General features: G+C 41.0%; 1 protein-coding gene across 2 annotated transcripts in view; it reads right to left on the reverse strand.

Moving 5' to 3' along the window:
* Window positions 1-22,753, reverse strand: part of NELL1 (neural EGFL like 1) — a 746,857-nt gene that overhangs the window by 516,369 nt on the left and 207,735 nt on the right. For both annotated transcript variants that reach the window (XM_031459872.2, XM_031459873.2), the window contains exon 12: window positions 19,070-19,198. In XM_031459872.2, coding sequence (XP_031315732.2) covers window positions 19,070-19,198 — 129 coding nt within the window. The remainder of the gene's footprint in view (window positions 1-19,069; window positions 19,199-22,753) is intronic.

The following is a 22,753-nucleotide window of genomic DNA, read 5'->3' on the forward strand; positions in this document are numbered from 1 at the left end:
AGGAAACCAGAAGTAAAACAAGAAGAAAACCTACGGAATGGGAGAAAATTTTTGCAAGTGAAACCGACAAAGGCTTGATCTCCAGAATATATAAGCAGCTCATACGACTCAATAAGAAAAAAATAAACAACCCAATCCAAAAATGGGCAGAAGACCTAAACAAGCAATTCTCCAAGGAAGACATACAAATGATCAAAAAGCACATGAAAAAATGCTCAATATCACTAATTATCAGAGAAATGCAAATCAAAACTACAATGAGGTATCACCTCACACCAGTCAGAATGGCCGTCATTCAAAAATCCACAAATGGCAAATGCTGGAGAGGCTGTGGAGAGAGGGGAACCCTCCTACACTGCTGGTGGGAATGCAGTTTGGTGCAGCCACTATGGAAAACAGTGTGGAGATTCCTCAAAAGACTAGGAATAGACTTACCATATGACCCAGGAATCCCACTCCTGGGCTTGTATCCAGGAGGAACCCTACTTCAGGATGACACCTGCACCCCAATGTTCATAGCAGCACTATTTACAATAGCCAAAACATGGAAACAGCCTAAATGTCCATCAATAGGTGACTGGATAAAGAAGATGTGGTATATTTATACAATGGAATACTACTCAGCCATAAAAACCAACAACATGATGCCATTTGCAGCAACATGGATGCTCCTGGAAAATGTCATTCTAAGTGAAGTAAGCCAGAAAGAGAAAGAAAAATACCATATGAGATCACTCATATGTGGAACCTAAAAAACAAAAACAAGCAAACAAACAAACAAAAACAAAGCATAAATACACGAAAGAAATAGACTCACAGACAGAGAATACAGACTTGTGGGGGTGGAGGGTGGGAAGGGATAGACTGGGATTTCAAAATTGTAGAATAGATAAACAAGATTACACTGTATAGCACAGGGAAATATACACAAAATGTTATGATAACTCACAGAGAAAAAAATGTGACAATGAGTGTGTATATGTCCATGAATGACTGAAAAATTGTGCTGAACACTGGAATTTGACACAACATTGTAAAATGATTATAAATCAATAAAAAATGTTTAAAAAAAAAAAAAAGATTCTGCTCTGACTCTGGGAAGGGTCCCGGGAAACTGCATCTTCACAAAACTCCCCAGGAGATTCTGCTGCTCAGCAATGCACTGGAAGCCCCTGGGTAAATCAACAGGTATATATGGGCTGACCTAGATGTTGATCCCAGCTACAAGCCTTCTGGAATTTATACCTTCATCTTTAACAATAAGGAATATAAAATTTACTGTATAGAGCATTGTGACCGTGAGGTAAGATGATACGTGTAAAAGCGCCCAACATCTAATGTCGGGGGAGCCAGGAAGTGCTCATCCCCTCCTTTCTTGGCAGTCCCAGCATCTGCTGAGTTCCTGAGACACCTCCTATTCTTCCTTTGCTGGGTGCCGTTTGGGGGAGAAAAAACCCAAATGATAAAAATTGGTCACAAAAGCCACCTCCAGAGTTGGGTCCCCACGTATGGTCAACTAGAGGCAACAAGCCTCAGCCTGGTGGTACACACCCCCACAAGACGACAAAGAGGCTGAGAATCAGCGCCCAAGGTCAGTCCAGTAGCCTCGCAAGTGACCTCATTCACCAAGCATAAAATTGACGAGGAATGTGGCCATATGCACTCTAAGGCCAGAAAAGGGATTCAGGAATTGAAAGAAGATTTTCTAACAAAGGGGCACACAAGGGTTCCCAAACTCTGCCATCAGATAATGAAAAATTCCAATACACATCATTAATGAGTTTGACCCTGTTTTCTATTATTTCCAACTTTAAGTCGCGTGGTTTAAACAGATATTATTTCAATAAGAAGATTACTGCATTCCTTTGGAAAATATGATAAAATATGCTTTTCACATAGAAGGCAATGCCAGCAGGCCCAGTCATATTATTTTTGAAATATATATGTATATGTATATACATGTGTGTGCATACACACTCATACATCGCCCAGTCAGGAAGAGCTGACACACAGTTTCTTATAGTTTCAGTAGCCCAGGTTTCCTTTTGTGGTAACACGGTTTGTTTTGCCTTTTCTAAAAGAAAGCCATGGATTTATGATATTCGGCCCCATACTAAATGAGCTGAAGGGAGATTTATAAAGCAAATAAACAGAAAGATTTACAGTTCCTTCCTCAGAGCAGCTAAAAATTATGGAAAAACTCATTGACCTTTCAAGAGAAGAACTTGGTTCATTTGACTGGAAACTAAGTGCACCTAAGAGGCTTCCAATTAATCCGTTAATTTAAAATCCTTTGTCTTTCTCCAGTAACTGTGCTGGGGGGCCCGCTGAACCCCATTCATCCCTTTTGAAGTGTAACCACCTGTGGCCATTATAAACAGCATGTCCTATCGCACTAAGCACTAAGCATCAATAACGCTGGTAATAATTAGAAAATAAGGGAACTGGCAGGGTTAGAAAGAGATGGGAAATAGAGCAGACAGCTGAGTGGGAGCAGCTGATTATGCTGGGTAACCGAGGCAGAAGGGAAGGAAGCCCAGGTGGAGACTTCTGGGTCTTGGGGGCGGAGGGAGGGGATGAGTGGGAAGATGAAGGTCTAAGACTGGTATCAATCTAGGTTCTTCTGTGAAGATCTCCACAGGGCAAGGGCTGGGAAAGGATCTAGGAAACATGCCTGACTCTAGGAGGGCGGTCCGTAGCTGTTAAATAAGAATCGCCCAAACCATTTCCTAAGGCATCCAAATTATGCTCCCTGGACCCAGGACAAGGAGAGAAAGTAAAAACACACAAAACACCTCCTTCCGCTTCTCTGATATCTGCTCACCTGCTCTTTTTGTTTTCTTCTGGGGGTTTTGTGTTTTTCTTTTCTTTCACGCAGACAAATCTGAGATTAGGGTTGCAGGCATACCCAAGGTTACACTGTAACAAGTGGTAAGCCATTTATTCTCTCCGAGTAGTGGTTTTATGGAAATAAAAGTAGGACATATACTACTCAGCCATAACATAGAATAAAATAGTGCCATTTGCAGCAACATGGATGATTGCAGCAACTAGAGATTGTCATACTAAGTGAAGTAAGTCAGACAGAGAAAGACAAATACCATATAATATCATTTATATGTGGAATCTGGGGGAAAAAAAAAAGGGACACAAATAAACTTAATTACAAAACAGAAACAGACTCACAGACAGAAAACCAACACGGTTACCGTGGGAGGGGAGAAAAGGAGTAGGGAGGGATAAACTGGGAGTTCGGGATTTGCAGATACTAACTACTGTGTATAAAATAGATAAACAACAAGGTCCTACTGTTTAGCACAGGGAACCATATTCAATATCTTGTAGTAACCTATAATGAAAAAGAATGTGAAAAGGACTATACATGTGTATGTATAACCAAATCACTGTGCTACACAGCAGAAATTAACACAGCATTGTAAATTGACTATGCTTCAATAAAGAAAAATAAAGGAAAAGCAGTACTTAGCTTGTAGAGTTGTGAGAACTAAATGAAATAATGCACAGAAGACACCTAGCACACTGTCACTGAACAGATGCTGAGGACAGGGTAATTGGCGGCAGGGGCGCAGCAGCCTCACTTGTTTACCATGGGGCTGAATCAGATCTTATAGTGCAGTTTCCTATAGGAACAGCTGGATTAGGTACAAAAAGACACGGGTTTAATTAGAATACCTGAGCCTCAACTCCCTCTCGCAGAGCTAAGAACCAGGACCGCAGACACTATGTGGTCTAACCCCACTCCTTAATTAACTGGGTCACCTCAGGCAGGCCACATGGCTTTTCCTTGCCTTAGTTCCTCCCGTGCAAAATGAGAGCATGTTTTTATTAGGGTATAATGTGGAAAAGATGAAAAAAGTCACATCAGGTATTTAATATATAATTATGTCAAATATAGTAATAAATACTAGCAGCAACAATTACAACTCATCCCTTCATTTGTACACTCAACCCTGACCACAGATCAGCTTCCACTGTCCAGGCGAGGCCTGACGTTAGGGACTCCATAGTGATGGAAGCAGACAAAAACCCCTGACTCTCCAAGCTAACAAGAGTGCCTTGTGTAAGTGTTCACTGAATAATTTGAGTATGTCTTATGTTTTTTTTTTAACATTTTTTATTGAGTTATAGTCATTTTACAATGTTTTGTCAAATTCCAGTGTAGAGGACAATTTTTTACTTATATATGAACATATATTCATTGTCACATTTTTTTTCTCTGTGAGCTACCACAAGATCTTGTATATATTTCCCTGTGCTATACAGTATAATCTTGTTTATCTATTCTACATTTTGAAATCCCAGTCTGTCCCTTCCCACCCACCTTTGACAACCACAAGTTTGTATTCTATGTCTATGAGTCTGTTTCTGGTTTGTATTTATGTTCTTTTTTTTTTTTTTTTTTTTTTTTTTTTTTTTTTTTAAGATTCCACATGTGAGCAATCTCATACAGTATTTTTCTTTCTCTTTCTGTCTTAAGAGAGGAAAACACGACAACAGCCTGAAACCTGGATTCAGATTTGTTTACCTGGGCGCCAGACCTGGCTCCAGGTCTTGGGTACACCACTCCACCTCTCTGGACCCTGGCTTCCTCATCTGTGAAACAGTCTAAGAAGGAGAATCTGTATTTTACGGAGTTTGATAGAAGATTAAGGAAATAAAGTGCAGTAGAGCACTTGATAAAACTATAATGCACTATGCAAATAGTCGTTCTTATCCTGTCTATTCCATTCATACATGTGCTTCATGGGCACATATTCAGCAACAGCAAACCCAACCTTCACCAAATGGGGGAAAATAACAGGAGGAAACACTTTCTTTTTTTAACTGAAGTATAGCTGATTTACAAGGTTTTGTTAGTTTCAGGTGTACAGCAAAGTGATTCAGTTATACGTGTACATATATATTCTTTTTCCTATTCTTTTCCATTATAGGTTATTACAAGGTATTGAATATAGTTCCCTGTGCTCTGCAGTAGGTCTCTGTTGTTCATCTATTTTAGATACAGTAGTGTGCAAGGTTAACCCCAAACTCCTAATTTATCCCCCCCCTTTCCCCTTCGGTAACCATAGTTTGTTTTCTATGTCTGTGAGCCTATTTCTGGTTTGTAAGTAAGTTCATTTGTATCATAATTTTTACATTCCACAAGTAAGTGATACCATATGATATTTGTCTTCCTCTGTCTGACTTATTTCATTTAATATGAAAATCTCTAGGTCCAACATGATGAACCATTTTCTTAGTTATTTAGAAAAATTAGATTTGTAATGCATAGGTCGGGCAAATTATGAAAAAAAAAACAGATTTTGTAAGAGCTCCCATTAAAGAATTTTTCTTAAACTTTTACAACTTACTACAGTCATGATAGGAAATCCAGAAATCCATACTATAAATATCCAAAGGTTTCTGAGAATTCCCAGATTTGTAAACATTACCAGAGCCTGTAATTACGTCATAAAACACATTAAGGACCATTTCCCAAAATCTGTTCCAGAGAACACGAGTTTCATGGAATGATAAAAGGTATCCTTTGTCAAGTAAGATGGTTTCATGCACAAATAAGTTTAACAGATGCTCAGTTAAACAGTTTTCTAAGGGCTTTTTGAAACTAATGAATGCAATCTTGATCTCTGGTGTGCAACACATTCTAAACACATATTTCAACAAAGAATCATTTCCCCCCTGCCTTTAGGATAAGTGGAATAAACTTTATAAATGCTACAGTAAACACAACCTACACCACTGAGGTGATCTCTCTAGATTCTCAACAAGAGGGGTTCAATACTCAGTGACCAGTGGGAAACTACAAAGCTGGGTGGGGATGTAGCTACACAATGGTCTGCTAGTCACTCAGTGGCCAGTTAAATTCCAGTGCACTTTGACCAATTAGTAAATGTCTTGGACATTTACTGTCTATACTAAAATATATTACGAATTCTGTTCCAAAATGAAAAAAAAAAAAAAAACCTGAGCACTGTGTGTGTGTGTGCGTGCGTGCGTGCGTGCGTGTGTGTGTATAGTATTCAGGTTAGGTTTTTCACTTTCAAACATAATATTTATATCTATTAACAAGCAACGTCTATTTTTGGAGCGATACCAAAAAAGCACACAGTATGTGGTAGATTGCAATTGTGTCCTCAGGGGAGGCCCAGCTCTTACCATTGGTTTACAGAAGGAAGGTAATGCACTTAGATAACCATAAAAACACTCATATGAAGCCCCAGATTTTGATCACCTGCGGGAACAGCACTAGTGAATCCATAGTGAACAGTCATTCACTACAAATGAGTTGCAATTCATCAAAATGGATTTGGAAAGATAAAACCAATTTTTCGAAGTATATTGAGATACCAGGACTGTAGAAAGTACGAAAACCATTCACCTTTTTTAAACATAAGCATTTCAAACTTCACATTAAACAGATTCCCCTGGAGTGCCTACACCCCAGCCCAGTATGAAGTTTTGAAGCCTTGACTTGAGAGCTATCGCCCAGTCTCCTATGTATTTGCAGAAGAGTAAGTAGCCCAGGGAGGGGTTGCTAACTAAAGACACCCGAGGCTCCTGAGAATTGCTATTTATCACAGCTTGTCTGAAGCTGAGGAAGGATGCTCTGTTTCCCCTGCCCACCGCAAAACGCTGTGCTGATGTGTCAGAAAGATAAATGTTACTTCTGTGTAAGAAATTTGGCGCAGTCTAGAACTGAATAAAATGGACAGCTAGTCAGACACATCCCGGCAAATAAAAAAATTATAAAGGAATCAGCTGGAGCTATTTTCTCTGGATCACTCCATCAGGTTAGGCATTCCTTTTTGTGTCAGGAGGCTCCGAGATTAAATCCTGGCTCTGTCACTGACTACCTGTGTCATGTTCAGTTTATTAACTAAGTCGAGACAGCTCAGATTAAGTAAGATGACAAATATAAAGACCTGCTAGCACACTGCCTGGCACAAATGCTAGTTTTCCTTTGTTCAGAAAAACTTACCAAATAATCAGGAGTGTCCCGTTTCCTACCACCAGTCATTCATCTATTCAATAAATACAGAAACTAACACCACATTGCAAATCAACTATACTTCAATAAAAAATCAAAGTCAATAAATAAATACTCACCTGAGGAGCCACTCTGCTCCAGGTACTGTACCAGATGCTAGCGATACGGAAGGGAACAAAACAAGCATCAGTCCCAGCCCTTATGAACTTCCATTCTGGTGCTTATTAAGAGGAGGCTCATTTCCATTCTTTCTTCCCAACCCAAAACAAATAAATATATTACTTTGTCAGTCACATGCAAAACCTGTTTTCACAATGCTGGAAGTATCAACAGGTATGCTGTAATCTGATACACCAAATTCCTTTAGTTTGGCTCAGAAAAGTTCCCCTGACAGTTCTGAGGAGCCAGGTGTCAACATCCAAAGGCAAAATTCAGCATTCAGCAGCAGCAGGAAAAGTGAATCAACAGCCACAAATGAACAGCAAGAAGTCCCTGAATCTCTACGGCAGCTCCATCGAAGCTGCGCGCTGGCACTGGGCTTCCCGCAAATCTTTTCAGTACTAAAAGGAGGGGAAGGCTCCTGTAAAGATGTGCAAACTGCGACTGGAACATGTGTTAAGGTCACTTTTTCCCGCTTTCAAATTGAAAAAGAAATTAACAAGATCTCTCCATGAGATGTCAAATGCCTTGGTGGAAAGAAGCCATAAAGCACTAAAGTTTATTCATGGGGAAACACGCCTTCGTTTTTTCATCGGTCCATTCAGAAAGCATTCCCTCTATATTTGCTGTGTCCCAGCCCTCAGCTGGTCTTGGGAAACAAAGATGAAACAGACACAGTCCTGGCCTTGGAATAGCTCTTTACCCGGAAAACATGTTAAAAAGTAATTAAGATCCTATGGGATGGGTACCCTAATAAAAGTCAGAACAATATACTATCAGAGCCCAGAGGAGGACGTCGCAAAGCTTGCCATTAGTGTTGGCTGTGGTCAAGATGAAGCAGCCAGAAAATTGATTCTAATTTCACTTGTCATATAAGATCCAATCTACCCCACATATCCAATCAACCAATCCTGCCACCTTCGCCCTACCCTTTTTCCCGCCTCCAGGTCCACCACTGTAACTTGCCTAGATTACTGCAACAGATGGACAATCGGAGTTCCTGCTTTGCTGTTATATTCCATCCTCTACTGCAGCCAGAATGATTTTTTTCAAATACAAATCAGATCTTACCACATCTTTTTTAAACCCTTCAGCAACTTCCCATGGCATTTAGAGCAGAATCCAAGCTTAGCAGAGCCTACAGCCCTCCTAAAGCTGCCTCCCTCTGCACTCACCACGTTTACCTCCCATCCTGGGTTCTGAACAAGGTGTGCCTTCGCTCTCTTGTAGCTCCAGGTCTTCAGAGATGTCGTTCCCAACTCTTACATCGGCCTTCTACTCACCTTCCTTCTGGTTTCACTAACTCCATCTCATCCCATGGTCTCAGCCTGAGTGTCCTTTAGCACCCCACATTTCCCTATCAAACATTCGTCATTGCTCAGAGTCAATCCCAACCTTTTAAAACCCCTTCTCTTACGGCATTGTTTCTGCTAATTCCAGGAATTAGCCCTCCTTACTACTCACTGACACACATCCTGAACCATATATTCTAAGACTGAACTGTATCTGAGCATTTTTCACATTCAAACTTAACATTGATTCAAATCCTATTTTGTCCTTAGACCTCTTTGCTCACTTCAGTTCCTACAGCAATTCTCAAAAGAGACTAATATGTAAGGACTGGCACACCAATTTACACGAGGATGAAGAAGTTCCCTGCTTAAGGTCACAAAATAATGGTAAAACCAGGATTTCTAACTCAGGTGCCCCAAATCTAAGTTGAATCCTTCTACCATAACCCTGCAATCCCTCCCTAGTTATTTTGAGGGTACAATTCTTGTTTTCCTAGGCAAGTTTCACCAAGCAGCAGAAGCCACAGCAGGCACTAGACCAGCCATGATACCAGGGGCCAATAAAAACCCACTGGCTTGAATTCTTCTCAGTCCTGCTAGGTATCAGGCATCCTGGAGACAGCCGGGAGGCGTTTATTGTTTAAATAACCAAAAATGTTTAAATCTACTAAATTTCCATTTCCATTTAAAGCTCTAAAACTTGGATTTGTCCCTAGAAAGTGAGCAGGGCTTTTCCCCCTCTTTTTCTCTTCCTTCTTTTTGCTACATAAAAATGCTAAATACTGTACATAACATAACACGTGCAGAATGTCTTTCAAGAAGGTACTCCGAAGTCCTAAACTACTGTACAGTGAAACAACGGTCGTTTTAGTGGGATTTCTTAAAGTGAAAGTACATCATTGGAAAAGAATGTGAGGCCATCCTTACAGGCTTGGCATCTGGGTACCATCTGGCTCCTCTGACAGATTCATCCAAGAGCAGAGCAAGGAAGATTAACGGGGGAAATGCCAGGCACTGGAGTGCACTTCGCTCTCAGAAGGAGGTCATGGTAAAGAATCAAATGTAACACATCTGCCAGCATTCATGGAAAGACAGCAAGCAAGGCCATCCAAGCTTGTCTTGCTGATTTCAACAATGCCTTATCTCCTTGGCACCCACCATGGAAAAGCCTCAGAACCCGTGAAGACACCAACAATGCAAGCAGTGTTGCTTGCCCTGACGCTCTGCCTCCAGCATCTCCCCAGCCACAGTTGCCTCCACGTGGCCGTGAGCACGACATTTCTAACACACCAGTCCAATGAGGTCCTCCCTCCACACCTCAGATCCTCCATGAAACTCTGTAACCTACAGCACTGGTCTGTTTCTGATCATGCATCCTTATTGACTGGGGGGCATGTACCTCCTATACGAAAATATTTATTTAATAAAATATGCACATGTACTATTGTATCAACATATCATGTGCATTCTAAAACTCACAGCCAAAAAGAAATTTAAAGGATAAGATGAAAGTCAACATAAATGAAAGTTCTAATTTCTTTTCCAGATGCCAGTGGATCCAATTTATCACCTGCCGTTATGCCGCGTCCTCCATGGGTGTACATTGGCCCACAGGATAAAACTCAGCAGGCTTTCAGCGCTTTTCACTGTCTGACCACCAGCCATACCTCCATTCTCATATCACTGAATATGTAAGAGAGGATTTATTATTTAATGAGCCAACATCTCTAATACGTTGTTACAGACGCTTCGGAGTCCCTCAAATCTGTCATCTACAAGCTGGACAGGCAGGAGGTATAACTCAGTCCAAGTCCAAAGGCATGTTCACCAGGAGGCTCCTATAATGAGTCCTGGAGTCTGAAGGCCCGAGAACCAGGAGCTCCAATGTCCCAGTACAGAAAAAGATGGACGTCCTAGCTCAGGAAAGCAAGGAAGGAGTTTGTCGTTCTTTTGTTCTTTCTAGACCTTCAACAAATTGGAGGACTCCTGCCCACATTCATAAGGCATCTACGGCATCAAATGCTAATCTCCTCCAGAAACACCCTCATAGACACACTTAGAAATGTTTTAGAAGCTATCTGATCTTCCCTTAGCCTATACACATGGACACACAAAATTAACCATCACACTTCGATCTGTATCCTGTGTGTGTAAGTGTATCTCAGGCCTAACTAGCTGAAGGCCAAGTTCCAGTCCAAGCACTGCCGAAGACGAAAATATTTCCTGTTACTAGAATGATGAGTAATTACATAATGGATCATTATGTGATGATCATCAGAAATCCTGTTACGGTACAGCGCTACAGTGCTTCAGCCTTTACAAAATACTTTCACATTCAGCACCTTGTTTAACTTTCACAAGCAACTGGTGTTATTGAGGCCTTGTGTAAAAGTCCTACTTGGACCATGAGAAAATCAAAATGCAGAAGCACTGGATGGCTTTCCCAGGTCACCCAGTGTGTAGCAAGCAGAGCCACGGTCATGCCAGGTCTCCTTACCCTTAGTTCACATTTTTTCTCTACATCACTGCTGTGGGAGTTGTTAAGGGAAAAAAAAATGGAGGCAGGGAAAATGCTAGAAAGCAGGGATACTGGAGGAGGGCGGACTACCAAGGCAAACTCCCAGGCACGGACGATGTGCTTAGCTCTCCTGCCCAAGGGCTCCACTTTCACATTACTTTAATTTTTCACTTACTCTGGCTTTCTGCTTGAAACTTAACCGTTTGGGGATTTTTCTTAATTAACAAGCATCCTCTTTTAAGACTACATTTACCTCTGGGAACATTATGTGGGTCTCAATCATTTGCAAATGTGTGTTAGCTTGTTGCATGAATTGCCTTCCTCCCAGCATCAACTCAGAACTGCAGCACATGGCAAGCTGTGCATTTTGTTTGGAAGGAAGAAAAGATGGGTCACTTTGGGACATGAGGTACACTCGGGATAGAACCAACCCAGATGAGGTGATACAGTGAGGACCACAGGGAGGTCTGGAGATGATGCCAACAAGCAACTGGAAGCCAGATAGTTAAATCCCGTCTAGTTTCTGTGAGAACAAGTTTTAATACAATCAACCAAAGCCAGAGGTCCATCTGGTGGGATTCAAGAAATAAACTAGGTAAAAGGCATAAAATTAATGGGGGAGATTTTTTTTTCATTAAGTAACTGTGAAAAAACTGGAAAACTATTCACTAAGACAGATTCTTTTTTTTCCTGGGCACACAGTTGGACAACATTTACCAGCCTCTATTACAGTTAGTTAAGGCCAGTGACTAAGTTCGAGACGAGTAGAATGTGGCCAGCCCTGGCTTATCATAACCTTCCAGTCATCACTCTCTATTCCCTTCCCCTGCCACAGATCGCACGTAGCGGAGCCAAAGAGGGAAGGAGCCTGGGTCTCTGCATCACAGCTTTGAGAAGAGCCACCTCCCAACCAAGAGCATCCATTATGGATGGAAAGGAAAGCTTCTATTGTGTTGACTCCCAGAGAATTTATTCTTTCCTATCAGCAGCTGATCAAAACAATTTTTAAAAGTGATTCTCTTCTTGTCAAAATTAAGGGAGAGGGAGAGCTACCATTTCTCTCTTGCCACGTGGAGAAGAAAGTCAACCTGGAGCCAGTAACGGTGGTGCGGCTGACATGGAATAAAGTGAGCAGGCGGCACTGAGGCAGTACATGGATGGGGTATTCGCCAAAGTGAGCAGAAGCAGCTCCTGAAATACAGATCCTTCACTCTAAAAAGCAGCCCGTGATTGACACTAGCGAGACAGATCTGACACAGGAAAGCAGCGTCAGATACGCAAAGGCAGGAATCAGCTAGAGCCTTCCGTTCATCCACCTACTCTTTACACAGACACTCTGGTGTGTCTGCCACGTACTACGTGCACTTTTCTAGCTGCTGGAGACACAGTGAATAAACTTGCTGCCTTCGTGCAGCTTATGTTCTCAAGGGACAAGTCAGATGGTAAACCCTTCAACAAGAAAACAAGGCAATTTTAGATAAGAAGTGCTATGAAGAAAATAATTAAATGCCATTAAAATGGTGTAGAGAGTAGCAGAGGGAAGTGGCAGAGCTGATTTAGGGAGGGTCGTTGCGAGAGATGTCTGTAAAGGGTGACATCTGAGCTACAACCTAAATGATGACTGGCAAGGGGAATTGCAGAGATGTAGGGGGAGGGCATCCCCAGGTGAAGAAAGCACCATTGCACAGGCCTATTGGAGGAGCACAAGGAATTAAAGCGTGGTGGGGGAAGAGAACACAGGAAGGAGTGGTGCGAGACAGACACAGACAAGCAGGCAGGTTCAATACACAGGACCAAGCTTGGACATGATGCTAAGACGCATGGAAGCCACTAAACGACTTTAAACAGAAGCCTGGCAGTAACATGACTCACGTTTTTAAGAGCACACACTGATCACCATTTAGAGAATGGGTCGTAGGGGTGAGAGTGGACACCACTGCCATCACCAGCCACGAGATGAGGGAGGCTTGGACTAGAGCCGTGTAGCAAGACATGGGCGAATTTGTGGCTCATTTTAAGAGTAAAGCCAACAAGACTTCCTGATGCAGCAGACGTGTGGGATGAGGGAAGCATGCAATTGATGATGTCTTCCACATGCAGTGACCTCAGCAACAAGGTGGACGTGTCACTGAGACTGGGATTCACGTACAAGGTCCTCTGGTCTCAGGACAGCTCTGTGGTGCAATAATTCAGCTACGTGATGAGTTAACTCAGCTTCAATGTGCTAACCTAGAAATCTAGTCAACGCTTAGGCCATTTTTATTCTGGAGAAATAACTAAAAATTTCAAGTATCTTACAGATGATCTTTTAAAACATAATTGAAGAAAAAAAAACAAACAAAGCAAGTGCTACTGCACCCCCAGCCCCGACCACTGCCCCAGGTGGTTTGACCGGCGCTCCTTCCTGAGCAATGAGCTTAAACATGAAGCCCTTAGTTCAACTGAAGTGCAATAACCAAGGTTGGGATTTGGGTTATATTTTTTGCTGTTTTAATTCCAAAATGGGAACTGGGCAGTGGGGGGAGGATTGTTAAGAAGAGACAAGAGTTTTACCGGGTTGGGGAGCAGGAGGAGATGCTGTCCCAAAGTAGCCTTGGGAATAAAGAAGCGAGGGAAAGAAAAGCCATGCCCAGGAGGAAAGCGCACCTGTGTCTGCTGCTGGGAGGGAAGTGACACGTGGGTTATCACGAGCAAAGCAACGCCTTGAGACCTCTGTCTTGGGAAGGCTGGAGCGGGTGGGGGCCTGGAAGTCGGTGGGGGGTCTTGACAGATACCTGGGCACCAGAATATCTCTCCATTAGTCATGCAGGCTAAACAGGGGGGAAAAAAGACACCCTGAGGTGCTCTTATCTCAAGCATTCTGAACCCCTGGAAATAAACACAAGCAGGAGCTTAAAGTTTTACTAACATGAATAATCAAAAACAATGCTGTGCTGTCCAAACCAGGACTCTAGGAGACTGAAGCCCAGATATGAGCATAAACTGGGTTTCGAGGATTACGAGGCTCCTGCATTTTGTAAAATTTCAAAACAAGAGATACCTGGCTAATCCTTGGATGATTAGAAGGGTAACTAAGCAGCCTCACCATGTTCCCGCGCACTCCCTTCACCAGGAATTCACCGGGCCCTGCTTCCACAGAAGGGCACTCATGCTAGCCTCCGCAACCAGTAAGTACCCACCCCCTCGGCTATTCTGAATCTTCCTTCTGCCTCAGCTCTGACCTTGCTGCCGCTTTTTCTTGGCCTCTTAACGCTCTGAGGGTCAGACCCTTTGTCCCTCACTCCCAGTCATGTGAAAGAAGTTACAAATCACCTTGCTAATCAGCTGCTGTGTTTCAGACATTTCTGTAGCTTTGTTACATGGAATTATAATTAAATTCATACAATATAGCATATTCCCTTGAATATGACTCCACTTGTGTTTTTCCAAGGAAGGAATGACTTCATTAATGTAAATTATTATGTTTGGTACCTCACTGCTAACCATGTGTTGCTGGCAGGACTGATAAAACTGTGTCTTCCATCTGAACACTCTCTCCTGCTATCTTCTAATGGTCCTGAAAGATGTAGATGTGAGAAGCTCACTCTTTCAAAGTATTGGCTTCAATGAGTACACACTCTTCCAATTCCAAGAAAGAGCCTCACAAACGTTAGTGGTATAAGCTGATGATGATGTTAACTGTTGTGACCCATTAAATGTTAAGTAAATATCAATTTGCTCCATTTCTGACCTTCATTGCCCCATTATCATCTTAATTGGGAAATCCAATTTCCCGCATTGGAACTGGCCACAACAAAGCACTGATTTACAACTTGCGGTCTGAAAAAAAATCTATCCCCCGGCAGAAGGGCCACAGCAAACTATTAACGATCCACACAATTTGTACTTTTTCTAGTAACTCTGAATACTTGCTCTGTCAAAAATTCCTTTCACTCATGCTTCCTGAGTTGAAGGTATCTTTCTGCAACCATAAGACTTGGGTCAACTAAATCAGGCAGGTGTACCAGCAGGCTTAGGTTAAGTCATGCCAAGGTAACAGATCACCGCATCCTCCAAAATTTCTGTGATTTTTACACAATTATTTCTTACTCCTGCCACATGGCCATCACCTGTCAGTTGTCACATAGCTCCATGTCATCTTCATTCAGGGACCCCCAATAAAGGACCCCTGCTCTGTAACACTGCTAGTTGAAGAGAAAGAGGTGGAACCCTGTAATAGTGCTCAGAGCCTCTACTCTGAAATGGTACATGTCACATCCATTCATGTATCTGTGGATCAAGGAGGCAGCAGATATTCTGAACAACACCTTATTACAGTAGGATGGGGGGTGGGGAGGAAGGGGGCAGCATGAGCCAGGGCACAAAGTCCTAGAGAAGTGAGCTGAGTACTATCTTTACTTCATTTCTCTGAGTCCTAGTGTCTGCCTTTATAAAATGCAGTCGTGTGGCCAATGCTACCGTTTTCCTCACTGGTTTACTGGAAGGCTCCAAGTACAACATACACAAAAGGATTTGGAAAACTTCAGAACACTGTAAGTAGGAGGTATTATTTAAGGCTAATTGTAGTACTTTCTATGCCTGGCAGATTGCATGAAGTATATGGCATCACATTGTTCTCTATTCTTCTACATAACTTTTTTTTTTTTTTTTTTTTTTTACTACAGGAAGAAAAGGTTTCTTTGAAGTCTCTACGGAGACTCCAAATTCAAGAAGATCATGGCTAGACCCCAAATGCCATACTTTCCTCAGACACTACCTCTAATTGAAGCTCATGTATTCAGAAACTGCTGAAGACCAACCCATTGAAAATGTCATCACACAGGTAAAAAAGCCTTAGTAGACCAAATTCGTAAAACACCCAAATCCAGCGAAAGCAGTTTTCAAAATGGGGACCGTTCCTGCTTGAGTCGGATGAGGCAAAATGCAAGGACCTCCCGTGAATTGTGTCACAACTGACAAAGGGTCTTATTATCTTCTGTTGATTGGCTCGGAGTTCTGATATCCTCTCTCTGGCAGTTTCTACGGCAATTTCTGCAGAGCAGGAGTCCTTAATACGCTATCTCTGCTACTACCCTAGGAAGTTCAGAAAATTGAAAGTCTTTGGTGCTTCTTTTTCCACTAAGAGCCTGAATAGGCTGTTCAAGATAGCCTGGACAATGTGTGTAATATTTTGTTTTAATTTGCAAGCCAGTCTTGTTCACTGCGGCTTGTACAATATGGGTCATTTTCACTCCATTTACTCAAGAGTGAAAAATAACTTGCCTGAAGCAGTTCATAAGTATCTACTCTCTAGGCTACAGTGAGACAATGAACTCAGCCTCTGAGAGTCTCTGGTACCCAGACAGGCATTCGGTGAGCATCCCAGAGGATAATTCAGAGAATATAGATGGGGAAATGGCCATGAACAAAATTTTGTCATGAAAGAATGTAATACACATAGATTTTTGCCCACCCCAAAATCACCCATACCCTCTTCCTGTTGCTACAACAGGAATTAGTTTAGGCAAAGATCATTTGGTCTCAGGGACGGCAAAACCCTACTCCAGACCCAGGGGTTGAATGCAATTAGCCCAAACCAGTGACAGTCATCTCATTCTCCTTTCCCAAACACTGGTCTAGAGATGGACAGGACGTAACCCAGGTCTGAAAAACAGGACAGCAGAAGTCTTTTGCACGGGGAGAGAGGCAAGGGAGGTTATAAGGGCTCTTCTAGGAAGAAATTTCTTTAAACATAAAAAGACAAAACCTCACCCAGAGGTTTCTGACCCCTGCCCCTTCCTTCTTTCCTTGCTTTGGGTGCTGGTACAAGGGCGCCATGTCTGGGGCCAAGGCCAAAGTATGCCAAAGATGGTAGAATGAAAAGAGAGAAGGGTGTTTGCTCTAAATGTTGATATTCACTCTACTTGGTTCACAGTGTCTCCCATCCAGGTGCCCAGTATTTGTTCCCTGTCTTATTTCCTGAGTTCCATTCTTATTCTATAAAGGGCTCCAACGTTTAGTCATTTCTTCTTAGGTGCTATCCTTCTCTTTATGAATATGCCCTATGGAACTTGTGGAATGTTTCCATGGTAATAGAAAAAGAACTAAAGTCCGAGCACATCACCATGAGCTAAAGCGGTACCACAGGACACACTGGTCCAAGGCCCCACACACACAATGAGCTGCGAAGTATGTTCAAGAAAACAGTGATTAAGATCTAAAAATCAACATTATCAATAATAAGGCCTTGCATACAAAAGGTAGGTACAGTATCACAAATCATTTCTTATAAAATTGATTCTATGTAACAAAAAATGAAGAGAGACTCAAAGAGTCCCAAACAGCATTCGTACCAGCAATTTCCTCCCAGATTCTTTCAGGTCTCAATAGCTAAAGGGAGCAAGGAATGATGAGCACACTGGTTCCAATGGACAACTGAAAGGTCTGCCAGTGGTAGAATCAGGATTCAAAATTACTTTGAGGTTCCTTCTATCATTTTTATAATTGTTCACAGTCTGTCCCCACATATAGCAGAAGATAAGAAAGTAAATTTTTTAGACCATCACCTGGCTGGTGGGATTTCTCCATGGTGAATGGAGAGAAAAACATTTCACATCTTTAAAATTAATTTTTTGATTAAAAAATAGAAAATAGTATAAAGTAAGACATAAACAAATGTTAATGTGAAGTACTGAAATTAAGTCATCTTCCTCAAAACTGACAAATAAATAACATGATATTAACCAATAGAGGCAAAGGTTTATAACAAAGGAGGCAACTTCATCCCCCCAAGTGGCATGTCTCCCAAATCAACTTCAAATCTACAGAGGGAAGTAAGAGAAAAAAATCATGTAGAAAAAGTGGGGGGGGGGGGACAATATCGTTAGACTATATTGCTAATGAGAACTAAATCAATAATGAAGAAAGTCTTTCAGAAAAAATGAAACAGAGGCTACCTGCCAGGTTCTGAGCACTACTGGTGGTTAGACACATTTCCTTAACAATTGAAGAGGTCTTTAGTCAAAGCCAAAAAGTTAAGCAGGGCTCAGCAATGTAAAACAGCAGAAGGGAAAGGAATTCACCATTACTGTCATCAGCTGTCTTTACTTTGAGACACTTTACTTGACCCCCTAGAGAACAAACCCGTTGGAGGAAAGTGACCAAGATTCTGCAGCATTTATTCCATTCAAGACGTCCACCTTCCTGATTAACAGATCACCAAGGTTCAGTATGCTGTTAGGGAAGGTAACAGGAATGATTGGGTCCAGCCAGGACGGAGAAACAGCCCAGCCATCAATCTGCCTATTAGAATTTCTCTAAACTGGTGGGAGGGAGCCAGTGACCACGGGAGAAATGAATGGGCTCAGACATTAGTGCACTGTATGTGTAAGTCCAGGGTCAGAACCAATCCCTGATCATCTGGTATATTAAAGGAGTAGGTATATGCAGTGCTTGCCACCAGAGTGCCGAGCTTGGAAAGAGGTGTTCACATTAGACAGAGTGTTCTTCTCTGTAAAATGGAAACAGGGGTCATTGATGCTTGAGGCCACCAACCCACTCTAATGTCATCAGTCCATGTGCCAAAGTTACGAGTCCATCTGTCACTGGGAATTTTAGTAAAGTTTGGGAATTAGCAACACATGAATCAGTCACTAGGAAAACAACAGAAAAAAAAATTCTGACCTTGGCAGGTGAAGATATTGGTAACTGGGCATAAGCTCGTATCAAAGCACATACTCAAAAAGAGGACCCACTGTGTAACAGTTAGTTGAAATTGGATATGACAATCTACTCAAGCAAGACAACGTAAAATGAGGTGTTTCTGGATTTGTTAGGGATCGTCAAATACAGCGGCAGCAGAACGTGGCATGTGATATGGCCTTCCTGCTTTGGTCGCTTTGTTGTGCTCCACACTCACCTTCAGAGGTCTTGCTTTCACACGCTACTGAGCAACTTAAATCACTCAGGAGAACAGAGCACCCTAGGTAGTTGGTATCATTTCCGGTAGGACTTCACAGGACCAGAACCAAACGAGGGCTTTCGATCTTCCACCATTTTTGATCGTCTGCCAGGAATACGTTTCTCACAAGCTGACTCTGTCAGCTGACTTACCCTCACAGTAGGCAGAGTCTCCCTGGACAGAGATGTAACCATTCTTGCACTCGCAGGTAGCTTTTGTATTCCAGTTTTTGCACTCTGAGTTTTCACCACATTTAGGTCCTTCAGCACAAAAGTTATGACCTAGGAGAAGCCAATAAAATTTACATCAGGAAAGAAGAGAATAAAAGACCTCCAAATACTAAAGCATGGAACGTTTTTATTGTATGTCACCATACATGGAAACACACCTCGGTAATATACAAGGGTAAGCTGGCAAGGGGGTGGAAGAATAGGAAAAGGAAATTTTGGACCATGCTCAAGATTTTTTTCCCCCTAAAACTCAAACTTGCTAAAACTATTACTTCTTGAAGGCTTTTATCCATGTTAATCCTGGATCTTCTTCCTACTACTTTCTTATGTGATTAGTCTCTCTACAACTGTTTTATTGAAAAATTTATGATACATAGGAAATAATATATAGAATGAATATATATGAATATATAAAATGAGCACAACCAGAATATTTTCAGTATCCCTTTATTGTATCTCCCCAACGAATCCCCCTCTCAGCCTTCAGAGACAACTATCCAAACATTTGTGTTAATCACTCCTTTAACATATTTGTATAGTTTTACCATACACAAGTGTGTATTTCTAAGTAAAAGATCATTTAGTTTTGTCCATTTTGAATTTCACATGAGTGAAATAATACTGTACATATCCTCTGTGGTGTATTTTTTTCTATTCATCCATGTTAATGTCTGCAGCATTCACTTGTCAGTGATATATAATATTCTATAGTATGAATATTCCACTATTTATCCATTATACTACACATGGACATTTGAGTTACTTGCAGGTTTTGAATTACCAACAATGATACAAGAAACATTCCTGAACATGTTCCTGAGGCATAGTTCTTACCCACAGGTTTAACACTTCTTTGCCCAACATTCCTTCTTGAATCTCAGATACTCAATCTAGAACAGTTACTTTTCTTAAGGTATCTTTTAGAAGTTCCTTTAGTGAGGATATTTTAATAGTGACTGTGCTCAACTTCAATTTGTCTAAGTATGTCCTTTGACCACCCTTCTATTTGAAAAATAGCTTTATTAGGAACAGAGTTATTTTGTCTCAACATTTTGAAGATATTCCATTGTTTTCTGGCTTCTATTATTGCTGTTCAGAAGTCAACTGTTAACCTAATAGTCATTACTTAGTAGGTGACAAACCTTTTCTCTGTAGCTTTTAAGATCTAATCTGGTTGGTTGGTTGGTTGGTTGGTTAGTTGGTTGATGGGTTTTGTGTTGTTTTGTATTCATTAGTTTTACTCTAAGGTATTTAGGTATGGATTTATTTTTACTTATTTTTCCTAGGATTCCTCAGGATTCCTGAATCTAAAGATTAATCATATCTTTTATCAGTTTGGAAAATTCTCAGATATTGTCTCTTCAAACATTCTCTCCTCACTATTTTTTCTCTTTCTGGAATTCTAATTAGATAAATATTATTCCTTCTCAAGCTCTCTTCCATGTTACTTAGACTTGCTTTCATATTCCCATTTTTTTCTATGCTGATTTCTGTTTAACTTCCAGATCTATCTTTCAGTTTATTAATCCTCTCAAGTACTGTCTGTTCTGTTTCAGTCATCGTCATCCATAACGGTTTTACTTTACTTATATTTTTCTTTTCTAGAATTCAATTACATTCTTTTCCAAAGTCCTTTGTCAAATTTGATAGTCTTATCCTTCTGTCTTCTAATTTTCTATTTTTAAAACTTATTGGACATACATCTTACACATATAATTCCAGTATCTTCAGTGCTTGTGCGTATGATTTTATAGTTTGCTGTTTCACTAAGTATCATGCAAGAGGACTTATTTTTTTAGTGATTATTTTATTTAAGAGCTCATATTTTGGGGGATTTAATCTGTGGGAATTATTTGAGGTTTGGATTTTAAAATTTGTTTCTTCAGAGAGGATCTGTGTTTGCTTTTGTCAGGTGCCTGGGGGAACTATCAACCCACAATCACTTTAAACTAAATTTTGCCTTGGGGCATAAGGATTGAGCCACACAGGTAGAATAAATTAAGGCCCTCAACTCTCATGAATGCAGACTTTTCTGCTCCATACTCCCTATCTACAGTCAAGACTGACATGCTAGTCTCCTTTTGCAGAGTGGATTTTTCTTAGTCACCCACTGAGGATTCACCCTTCAAGGGTCTTGATTTATGCATCTCACACCAGCCCAGGGCTCTGTCTCCCATCTTCTTTCACAGTGTCCATTAGAAGCCAGATTCTACCACCAGGCATTAGAAACTGCCCTCAGAGCAAATGCCAAATCTAGTGTGCTTACTTATCTCAACAGAATCACCCTTTTCAATATTTCTGGTCTCTGATACTTTTTTCTTCTAACTCTGTTATCAGCTCACCAAATTTCCCCCAAAAGAACAATTTGTATGTTATGCAGCATTTTCAGGTGAACAAGGAGAAACAGGTTATACTCACCCCAGAAGCTGTGAAGGTCAAATATAATAAAGTATATCAAGATGCTTTATTATCTTGAAATCAGTACATTTTAGCAAATAATAATTATACTGCTACATCACACACTGTGGTCTCATAAAAAAGTAACTGATCTTGAAGAGGAGGCCTAATTTATAATTCAGGGTTTATACTAATAAACACAATAAATCACTTTGCCTGTCTAGGTATATATCCTGGGAAAAGACAACATCAGTGATTTTCAGACTGTTTGTTAGAGTCTTGGGCACAAAGTGTCAGGTAGGGCTCAAGTCCCCCATCCCTGATTCAAACAGGGCAGTTCTGCTTTTATATTTCTGACATAGTGACCATGTGAACCATGGTTTCTGGCTTTAAAAAAACATAGAAAACACTGAACTATACAAATTCCAAGTTTAATTCCTTTTTGTGATAATATTCTAGAATATTTTTTCTTTGAAACAGAATTTTAAATCAACACTGTTTATACCATACCTAGTAAAAGATAATAACTCTTATTCAGTAATAATAATACGTGTACCCATAATATATCTGGCATTATACTGAATGTTTTAAACAGGAATAATATACCTTATTAATAGGTGTGGAAAGAGTTAAAAGGGCTAATCCATGTAAAGCACTTAAGAGCAACTCTTGATACTAACTAGGTGGTCAATAAATGTTAGCCCCTATGATGAGAATGGTAATGATAACGATCATGTTGACAACAACAGCTCAAGTTCAAAATAACACTGCTATCCTCAACCTTAAGATAAGAAAAGAAAAGCTCAAATTCAATAACATCTAGCTAATACATGGAGATGCCAAGGTTCTAAATTAGGTCTGATGAACTCCAAGGCCCACTAGTTTTCATATATCCTCTCACAGAGCAAACCTGGCAAAAATTTAAAAAGTGAAAGATGTAGCCACTGCTTGTGACACTAGAGAGTGGGTCCACAGGCTTCAGAGAGCATGGCATCACGTTCAGCTTCACTTCCTGATCTCAGAGGAAGAACTTATCTTGTTGGAAATCTGAAACCTCTGTTGGTCAAGAACACTTCTAGGAAGGCTTCAAAGCCTTACAATGACCGTTAAAAGCAGTTGATGCTTCTGCTAGCCACGGGACAATTTTTAGGCATCACAGCTCCCTTTGCCAGAGGAAGTGCCTGGACTTCCCTCCCCATGTCAGGACTG

The sequence above is a fragment of the Camelus dromedarius genome, chromosome 12 (genome assembly GCF_036321535.1).
Source record: "Camelus dromedarius isolate mCamDro1 chromosome 12, mCamDro1.pat, whole genome shotgun sequence".
Taxonomy (NCBI): Eukaryota; Metazoa; Chordata; class Mammalia; order Artiodactyla; family Camelidae; genus Camelus; species Camelus dromedarius.